Source organism: Pteropus vampyrus, unplaced genomic scaffold, assembly GCF_000151845.1.
Source record: "Pteropus vampyrus isolate Shadow unplaced genomic scaffold, Pvam_2.0 Scaffold43, whole genome shotgun sequence".
Lineage (NCBI taxonomy): Eukaryota > Metazoa > Chordata > Mammalia > Chiroptera > Pteropodidae > Pteropus > Pteropus vampyrus.
In genome coordinates this window covers 7,487,712-7,498,778 of record NW_011888824.1, presented here as the reverse complement: position 1 = coordinate 7,498,778, position 11,067 = coordinate 7,487,712, and the positions used below count along the sequence as shown (strand labels likewise).

At 35.3% G+C, this 11,067-nt stretch overlaps 1 protein-coding gene and 1 pseudogene across 1 annotated transcript in view; one reads left to right on the top strand and one right to left on the bottom strand.

Moving 5' to 3' along the window:
* The window catches only part of CLVS2 (clavesin 2), a 61,955-nt gene that overhangs the window by 7,928 nt on the left and 42,960 nt on the right, over window positions 1-11,067 (top strand). Inside the window, exon 3 of the mRNA XM_011358762.1 lies at window positions 4,580-4,754. Coding sequence (XP_011357064.1) covers window positions 4,580-4,754 — 175 coding nt within the window. The remainder of the gene's footprint in view (window positions 1-4,579; window positions 4,755-11,067) is intronic.
* LOC111738798 lies at window positions 9,346-9,464 on the bottom strand (annotated as a pseudogene).

The following is an 11,067-nucleotide window of genomic DNA, read 5'->3' as shown; positions in this document are numbered from 1 at the left end:
TTTTTTCCCCCCAAGGAAAGACATTTTTCCTCTAGATGTTTCATTTCCAAAGATTCTTGTTCTCACTCACCTGCATTCCCATAGCAGTAAAGTTAAAGCGAGGCTCAGACAGATAATCTGTGCTTAGTGATACAAACCAGACACATGAATATTTCGGAATTCATATTTTCTCCAGGCTTTGTAGACTTAGCCTCTTCCTGTCTCAAATCTTATGAATGTCTTGTTGCTTTTCCTCTACTAAAACCTGTGCTAGGGCCAGGCTGGAATGTGCTTTGGTACTTGGCGTGGTGCCATGTTGGTATTGACTTCCTGATCTATCTTCTGACATTATGCCACTGAGACATGGAAAAACAGAACAGCTATTCATCAAACTCTGTTCTAGGTATCAGATACCATAGGCAGTGGAGAAAACTAGTGTTTGAAAGACCAGCTTCTCATGGTGGTTCTGGAAACTTTAAATTCTCTGAAACCTTGTGTCTTCATCTCTAAATTTCTCTGAGACATCATCTGTGTCCTCATCTCCAAAATAATAGAAACAAAACCAGCACTGAGACTTTGAGCTTGTTATGAGATTAAGAAAATGCATTTTAAATTCCTTTGGAAATTTTAACCAATAACACAGATAGAGGTATTATTATGATTACCCTTCAGTAATATAAAACATGCAGATTGGTTCATCACTTTCAGCACTAATGATACCTCAAGGCATTAATAAAGGTAATTCTTCTCATTGTCTCTACCCTAGCGCCTTTCTAACAGGAAGTGCTTCAGACCTGGCTTAATGAAAACTGAGGGGCGGGAGCATCCTTAATGAAGAATTTAACAATGGTTGATTGATTTAGTGGCAAAGGGAAATTGCTTGGTTGTCATGCTATTCAATGTGATGCTAAGATGCCAGTTTTTCCCTGTCAGGCTGAAAGAAAGGGGTGGAGAGTAGGAAGAGAATGACCTCTTTGTGATTTAGGTTGCTCTTTGCACTGATTGTAAGCTGTGGTAAAGGATGAAATGCTGTGAACCTCAAGAGAGAAGCACAGGCCAGCTAGCCACCCCAAACCTTGCATGGCCAGAGGCAGGAGAAGCTTCTCTGCTCTAGTAAATAGGAGACAAGGGAGTCAAAGTCTTCTCCATCTAGTTTTTTACATATTATTGCAGCTTTGATCTCCTCAAGAACAATGGTCTACATGGACTGGTATCCCAGTTGTAAAATCCTTTACCAATATCATTATTTCACCTTACTATATGCTGCACATCATCCTCTCCAAGTTGATTTCAGATACAGGCTTTACTTAATGCTATTTTGGGAAGCGCAGTCAGGAGTCAACAGCTGCATTAATGTGCTAGTTCATTATTTATGGCTTTCTTCCAACATATGAGGGGAAAATAGCGATGGTGGAGCTCCTACAATTGGGGTAGAAACCCCAAACATGAACATATGGAATATTTATTATACTGACAATTTATAAATTGTAACAGTTAAAAATAATTTCAAAGAGAATAATGATGTTAGGATTCCCGAAGAGAGAAAATTCATAAAATGCTCCATTTCTTTGGAAGATATTTTACAGACTTTGGCAAGATCTCGTTTAATAACGCTCTGCTTAGGAATAGCCCGCTGAGCTGCTAATGGTAGTAATGTGACATGTTTGACAACCAAGGACTGGAGTGTCAAGAGTGGTTTTGACCTGCTCTTTGAATGCAGTTAGCTAGGATGCTTTTATGTTTCTTTTCTTAAACTTATACATTAACATGATTTATATAAAGATCATTTAATTTTCTTTTTCGGGGCAAGACATTACATTTTAAAACGATTAGATTTACTCTTGAAAACCTTGCAAACCTGCTGATCCTGAGATTTGCCATATTTTAGTTTTTTTGGAATAGTAATATATATATATACATATATATATACATATATGTATATATATATATAATTTTTTTCTTGATTTGGACACAGTTTTATAAAACTGTACTTAAAATGTGTTACCTAAAACAATTTGCCTCTTGTTTTCAGCCATGATTTATTCTTACTATGTACAATGCATTGTTCTTCCAAAGCTGATTTCAAGATTCAAGCTATTTTGGCATATATGCCATTTGGTATTATTATAGGTAACAAGAATAACCATAGCGAGGGAAAAGTTCTGAGTTGACTTCTCTAATTTTTAATTTTCTTTACCATGATATTATTATACACTTCAGAATTTACATGGATGTTTTTAAAGAGGAGGGTTTACATTTTAAATAGAAATATAACTTTCTTGCTCCAACTTTCCAGTTTGTGTAGGTTTATAGGCTTTTGGTCATAATACTGTTAGGCCATTTTTCAAAAAAAGGAAATAGGCCAACTATGAAGTGACAGATAAAGGTAGTCAGCCATACGTATTTCATAGATTTAAAGACAAACAAGTACTAGAGTTCTACAAAAAGTTTTATTTTTTTATGTGTTCAGGAAATAGTTTAGGATGTCATCTCCTTAGGACTATAATAGTGTGTATACTATCCAGAGATTTAAAAATAACTCCTTGACTCTTGCCTTTTACAACAATAAGTTATCTAAAGATCATCATTTAGGTTTTTAGTAGAAGATAAAAACAAATATTCTTCAGTTCTTATGATACCCTGCCTAGTACACTATGTCTGTGGTTACCATTACAACACAATTATGCTATGCGTGTATTCCAACCAACACGTACTATATCTGCTGTATACCTAGCATTGTGTGAATGCTTTCACCCAAATCAGTCATGTCTTTGACTTCCTTACCTGCCCGCTATCGCCCACCCGCTACCACTGCCAGTGAGATATAGTAAGATGAGCATAGATATTTCCATTTTCTCATGTAAGAGAACTGAACCTCAGAATTATAAATCAGTGACATGACCAGGGCTACACAGCTATTGAGGGACAGGGAAGAGATTCCATCTAGAAGTCTTTTGATACCATGCAGTATACTTGGTTAATGCCGGGATCCAAGAGAGATTTTATTCCATACCATTGTACTGATTTTACAGATAAGGAAATGAGGCTCAGGGAAAGTGAGAAGTCACCTGAAGTTTCACTGATAATTATTCATTTTTTTTCCTGAACTATTATGCTCTCTCCATTCACATCCAAATGTTTTTAGAAGTAAAAATGGAACTATTCCTTCATATGTACTCACTGTCTTATAGTGTCTTCCTGGGGAGCCCATCGCTTCCACTAAATGCCAGCGCTTTCTATTCCTAATCTACCATCTTCCTCATCCCATCTCTTCCTGAGATCAATCAGGATTTTTTTTCTTTAGCTTTTTCTGAACATTTCCATCTGAGTGTCTGAGGAGAAAACAACTTGAAGTGCAGGGCACTCAAAAATTGAAATGGTTAATGTATTACATTAATTTGCTGATTCTTCTTAAAATACTGGAATTCTCTTAGAATAATTATTTCATTTTTCTCTCAGCTCTGATTGCATTAACTCCTTCACTTCCTTGAATTTAGGATCAGTATGCTTTTGATTCCAGAATGTTTAACCTTGAGCTCTCTCTTGAGTTTCGGATCTACTTTTTCAGATGTTTAACTGATATCAACTGGTTTTACTACAAGTTTCTCAAATATAATAGGTTCTATTACAAGCTACATTTCCAGCCATCCCCAACTATACCCTCTTTTTTTTGCATTATTGATTTTGATTAAAGATTTTACCATTTATTCAGGCTCTGAAGATAGAATCTGTATGTCATCTTATACTCTTTCCTTAATCTTAGTCCCGACATCTAATTAAATGTCAAATTTTAACAAGTTTCTTCTGAAATATCAAATTTGGCTTCTTATCTCCATTCCTACCTCCACTGCCTTTGTTGAGGTAGTGTCTTACTCTACAGTTAGTGTCTTTGCATTCTTGTTAGTCCATTTTACAGGAACATAAGGAGCATTTATTGGATTTTTATAATGTGCCAGGTACTGTGCTAAGATACAAGGCGAAAAAGACAAAGATTTAACCCCTAAATTTGGATGGCCTGCCTTAAATAGACAAGTAATTTTCCCTTTGTTCTCATAGATCTTCCTTTCTTTCTGTCTTTACACTTTGCCTTCTTTTTTTTTTTTAATTTTATCTTTATGATACAGACTCAATACAAGTAATTAAAACCTGTTGGCACTTATAACCATAGCTGTTTACATATACTGTTCTTGTTTATTGATATGCTTTCTTAAATCTCATTCTCAAAATTTTCAGATATATGGATATGAAATGTCAGTACTACTGAGAACATTCTTAAGCTATTTAAAGTACCATGCCTAATTTTCAGGGTAGTTGAAATAAAATTTTAGAAAACCATAGGAAAGCCTAGAGGTAAAATAAATTGTTATAAAATATGAAGCTAACAATATTTTCAAAAGCATTTTAGTTTTTTTTTTTGATAGAGTACATGTATTTCCTCTGAAAGCAGCAAATCAAGCTTCTCTTCAAAGAATATTTTTTAAACAAAATCATCTTATGATTCCTGAGGTGTTTTGAAAGGAGTTTTTAGTGTGCTAAAACTTTCTATAGTTTATACAAAAGTGATTGTCAGATTTATGCGGTCCTTGTCTGTTGCTGATAGGTACACACTGGTGGATATTTTGCGTGCCATCTTACTGTCTTTAGAAGCCATGATTGAAGATCCTGAGCTTCAGGTGAATGGGTTTGTTTTGATCATAGACTGGAGTAACTTCACCTTCAAGCAAGCCTCTAAACTTACACCCAGCATGCTACGATTGGCTATTGAAGGCCTTCAGGTAAAGGTTTACAAGTTATCTACTTTCTTGGTCTCCTATATTTGTGTGTGTTAGAATAACTAATGTGTTAGGATAACAAAATGTCTCACTTAAAAAATAAAAATTTTTAAATATAATTTTCAAGCACAAACATTAAAACAAAGGATTTTAGAAGAAAAGATGAAGGATGTGAGCCTTTTCATTGGTGAGAATTTGTGATACTTGGCACAAGCCTTCACTATGCCTAAACATAAATATGAGTGATAAGCTGAGATCGTTTATCTTGATAATCAGAACAAGCAACGTCTTTTGGATTTTAATTGTTAGCTATTTAGGCTTATTTTTGTTTCTTTTTCCTTTTATGTGTATATTAGTTAATTAGTTAAAGGTTTCCTTCATTATATCATTTAACCTGGTGAATTTGGAACATGATGGACAATGTCTTCATGTTGCCTTAAAAAACTGTTGGAAAGTCAGTCAATATGCATTTTGATCTCTAAAATACAGAATCACTGTTTGGAATTGCTTTTCTAGACTTAGTTGGGGATTTTCGTTCTTTTTTTTGTTGTTCTTTTTTTTTTTGGTAGAAATGCTATCACATAGAATTTCTATAGGAATGGTGCATCTTCCAGTGAATGGCATAACTGGCTGGAAAATCAGTTATTTAGTGACATGCCATAAAGAAATTACTGATAATTTCTTTTTAGCTTTTAGGATGTCCTTCTTCTGCTCTGTCTTTACTTTGGTTCATGATACATTATATATGATATTTATGGAATAAATTTAAAAAAATTATAAAGATTTTTAAATGAACTCTTGAGTAGTGTTATTCTCTGTATGTTCAACATGCATTATCATAAGTTTGCAAGTCAACAGTTACTTGTTTTCAGTTACCATTGAAAATATCACTTGTTTTAAAATAACTAATTATATCTTTGTCATTTATTCACAAATTGCAAGGAAGAGATTAAAGCTAGAGAACTCTCTTAATCACACGGGTACACATCCATACACATAACGATAGCTGGAAACAACATTTCTTTTTTCAGAAAAGGCTATGCTTCCTTGAGAATGTTATGCAAATTTATGTAGCCGGGCTGGACATTTTTTTTTAAAATTTATATGCCATGAATGAAATTATGACAAGAAAGACTACAGATGTGTGTGGCTGCCTTGATGTGAATGCTTAGACAAATAGAGACACATATGTTGTTCATTAGACCAGGATGTTAGACTTTATTTTTAATGTTAAATAAACCAAAATTATCCAGATCTCTGCTCCGTAGTAATTTCTGACTGTATCTGTAGGTTTCTTAGTTGATGGTTGATTACTTCCTAAAAATGAGCCACTTCTCCAGGTGGCAGCACATCGTAACTAAATTGAATTCACACTTTGAGTTTTGACTCTGGAGTGAATAAGACATTCTGATTCTATTTCTCTGCATAGGCTTTTCCCCATGCAGGTTTCCCGTCTTGCTCTTGGTGAGTCATCCGCGCTTCTGTCTTATCTTAAACATCACCTTAAAAAAATCCACAGGGGTTTGGGAGAGGGAGAGGGCACAGGATAACACATGTTTAGAAAAGTGTATATCATGTAGAATCATTCCTAATTCTGTCCTAAAGCCAGCAGTGTAATAAATGTCTTTTATTTTGTAAAGAAAATTGGTTGCCACCAACCAGGTTATTTAACACAAAACAATAACCTAGTTTTTTAGAATTATTATCACTATTTAACTTGTGTCTTCTCTTTGCACCAGGGCTAGACAAGGGCTTTAGCTGCATGAAGGACTGTAGAACTCATATTATTCCTGAGAAACTGAAAAAAAAAAAAAAAACAACAAAAAAAAACGCCTTAAGGATAGACTTAGTGCCTTGCTATTTGCCAACTTACAACATTGTATGTAGACATTTAGTAGTAATATGAGAAGTCATTGCAGGAGAAAAAGCTGACAATTCAGACATGTTTGGGAGCTTCTCCATTATCCCTGTCCACCGTGCACACTTCTTTAAGTGCTAAGTGTTAGCGTGACAAGAGCTACAGTCAGATTTAACCACCATGCTTAAGTTAGAGAGGGAAATGGTCCTCTACCCTGCAGGACCTATTCTGTCTTTCTTATCTCTATTCTCCATAACGTCTAAATTCCCTTTACTTACTTTCTTCCAGGACCTATACTGAGTAAGCAGGGTTGATTCCTCATTGGTTGCCAGTTTGGAAGCCAGTTAAAATAAGGGAGCTCTTCCTGCCAATAAATTTGACATGTTATTAACCTTTAAATTCAATGTTTTCTCTGGTTCAAATTTATTTTTTAAATGCTCTACATCTGTGTCTATGTCTATGTCTTTATCTATATCCAAAAATGATGATAATTCTGAATGGCATTATAAGATGTGCTAAAAATGTTCTATTATAGCATACATGATTACATATTTAATTTTATATTGAAGTTCATTTTCTCAATTTTCTAGTCAAGTCTGTTTATTTTGCATTTGCTATGAGAAATATTATTGTGCATTGATATATTTTTCTTGCAGAGCATGAATAAACATGTTTGAGATTGACATAAGACCATAAAATGTTCAAATTAAAGATATATACACAATTTTAGGTCACTAAACACAACTACCACCATCACCATGACCACCAACACCACCACAATAATAAATCACTCCAATTAACCAAGTCAAGGAAATTAGAAGGTGAGAATATTTTTAATAACTCAGTGATGATTTATATCAGCTCACAATTCTGCTATAGTATGTTACTTTTATTTAGAAAAACATAAAAAATAGTTTAGGGAGTTGAACCACATATAAGAAAGGCTACCCATGGGTTTGGTGCCAGAGAGGAAATTTACTTTAATTGTATGCATTATTAATGGATTGTAACTATGTTTTGAAGAAGCCCCTCTCTCTTCCTCATAACCTCTCTATCTGCACACACCAGCCCCCTTTGCCCTCAAGCAAAAAAGTATTTTGAGTGACTGGCTAGAGATAGCACTTGATACCTTGAATAAAGACACATAGACCATTGCTAGAAGATCCACCCATGATCACAGTATGAGGCGAATAGAGAGACAATGTGGAAGAGTAGAAATAGAATGGGCTTTATAAGCAGACAGACCTGAGTTTGAATGACAGTTCTGTCATATATCAAATACTTGGGCAAATTCTTGAACTTGTTTGAATCTCATTTTATTCATTTATATCAATTTTAAAGATTTATATTAGAATTGATAGGTGTTATCAATGCTCAAGTAATTGATGCACATGAACTAATTTTTCAAGTGCCATATTTTTCTGCATGTGTGCTGGTTTTCTCACAATTCAGTGACTACCTAGACTTTAAAGACTTAAAGTTGATTGATTTTGGGACTCTAAATAATATATTTGCTTTTAGTGCTCAGATTGTAAATATACAGATTGCATTTTTTAAAAAACCATTTCACTGTGTGGTTAAATAACATGTAGATATTTTCATGTTAGATGACAAATAAAATATTTTTTCATGTTAAAAGTCAAACAAAAAAATGAGATTGTTTCGCCTAGTGAGAATTACTCTTTTCTTTCTTTTGGGAGAAGCTCCAGGCACCGTTGGAAAGGTGACGATTGTGGAGCTACCCTTAGCCTTGAGAGTTGAGCATTAGTTTGCTAAGTGAACAAAGATGGGAAGAGCATTTTGGGCAGGGAACCTTTAGTGGAGGTACTTTGAACAAACATACAGCTATACAGGGTTGAACGTATGTGATAAATTTGTTTTGATGTGGTTAAAATGAGAAGTGAATTGAAATGACCAGAGATGAGCTGGGAAAAGCAGGATGAGCCTTGGCTCCATGAGATGGAAAATTGCATGCTGTGTGGTTTGGCCTGTGTTTCCTAGACAGGGAGAAGTGTGGGATAGGAAAGTGACCTTGTCTCTCTTCTGCTTTGGGAAGATCTCTCAGGTAGAAAAATGGACTCGGATCAAAGAAAGGAGGGGTTAGATCTAGAGAACCCCCAAACTGCCCTGGAGATAATTGTATTGATCTCATTTTGTAGAACAGGAAATGAAATTTCAGAGAATTTGACACTGGAATGTTCTCAACTGACATCAAGGCTTGAGTCCAAGTTGGCTGACTCCAACAATGTCTTTCTTGAATCTTATTGTTTCTTTTGTTTCTAGGTCTGTGCCTAAGAAAAAGTGCATAGGCTCAGTTTAGAGTAACTTCTCTCCCTCATGCCAAATCCTCACATTTTAATACAAGTGACATTTGTTTATTGAGATAAACAAAACAATGTTAACTAAAGAAGTCATAAATGGCTGACCTGTGGACTTGCACTTGTTTTGATACCAAGTGTCAGAACCATTTTCTTCTTCCTTGAGTGACGGCAAGCCTCCCATGATGAAGACCAAGGAAAAGGTGCTTTTATGCTAGTTAAAGAGAACTTATATCAACACAACCCCAAATTTGTAAGCCACTCCTAATATTGGTTTGAAGCAATTCTGTATGCTTTCTGTGTGCAGAATATTCGAACTTCTTTTTTGTTTTTTTTTTTTTAGGAGAGGCAGCCCTTGGTTGACCTCACAGATTGCAAGGACCTTGTCAGCTTATAATCTCTTATTTTTTATTTTTTACGCCTACAGCACCTGGTCTTCCTAGGTTGTCTCCCATCCAAGTACTAACCAGGCCCGAACCTGTTTAGCTTCCGAGATCAGGTGGGATCGGGCTTGTTCAGGGTGGCATGGCCATAGACCACACTTTTTTTTTTTAATGAAAGACATTAGACATTTTTATTGACACAATGTTGTACCTTGATAGATAAGAGGCAACATGAGATACTTTCGTGGTAATAAAGTATTCAAGCTTCATTGGAAAGAAAAGACAAAGAGAAAATTGTCTTGCTACTTACAAGAAGTTAATTGATTAGGTTAGTTATAGTATCAGGAAGCATCTTAGAGAATCAATACAAGATTAAGTGAATGTGGCTTATAGACTCTAAGATATCTGCCTGAGAAGCCAATTAAAACATGAAATATTTAGAAATACCTGGAACAGCTTAGACTGTTTGAATTTACATAGAAGTGTTGCGCTTTTAATAATTTTTGGTTGCAGTTGCTCTATTTTTATTTTTTCTTATAAAATAGTACATTCTTAAAACTCTTTAATAAAGAAAACTCAAATGCTCTTATGAATCCATTTGTGATTAAAAAAATTATCCTGACCCCGCTTGTGCTTTCATTGTCCTTTGGATATATTTATCTGTTATTCCCCTTTAGCTCTGTCCTGCTGTGTCTGTGCTTTTGCTTTCACAATTTCACAGGAATCCCCAAACTCCATCTGCTGAAAAGAACATAATGTAGTCAAGATATGGGTCTGTTGGCAAGGGGTTTGGCTTTAACAAAGAATTGAATAGCTCTTTGAATTGCTACATTAAGACTCAGATGTAGGGCCATCACAAAATGCCTAAATCAGTGCCAAATATCGTAAGAGCCCTTAATAACCAGGACTTGTGAAAGAATAAAGAATATGTAATTAATTCACACTACTTAATGCTAGCCCTTTCTTTTGACTCAAAGGTTCAGTGTTATGAGCAGCCACCAATCTGCTGGATCTGAGAGCTCTGGTCATTCATGTGGAAGGTAAAAGGTGCTGCTGCTATAAATTTTGGCTCTGCTTGTATGGAAGCTCAGTCCTACCTAGGGGATCTTGCCAAAAAACGAGAGCATGCTAATGACTAGAGCATCTCTGTCCAAGGCTAGGGGGTGAGGAGCTACATTAACTTCAGTCTAGCTTTAGCTTATTCAGTCCTCCAAATCCTACTCGCAATTTCTGCCAGCTTTGAAATTGTACGTACGAGTGTGTGTGTGTGTGTGTGTGTGTGTGTGTGTGTGTGTGTGTAGGATGGTTAAAGGAGAAGATTAAAAAGAAACTTGTGAGATAGTAAATTAAAGGTTCGTAATAAAACAGAAGGACTCTGTGCTTTGCAGCAGTGTTCTGTGCAGTAATCCTTAACCTGCCAAGAGATTCCAGGCCTATAATATGCCGGACAACACATAGTAGAATCATTTTGCATATAAGCTACCTTATAAACTTAAGGCAGCATTATGGTACATTAATAGGAGAGGGCAGAAAGAATGTCTAATTTTTTGAAAGTGACTCATGAACTGTATTCATTCAGAGAGCCTGAAGTAGGGAGCATTTATTTCCAGATTTTGTATGCACAGGCAGAACCATATTAAGAAACAGTGACAAGGGGAGTGTATAAAAAAGGTGACGTTTTGTTCATCACATGCATAGCTGTCTGAGCTAAGTGTGCCTCCTTTCAGTTGTTATTTAACCTAAAACAAAATGAGTCA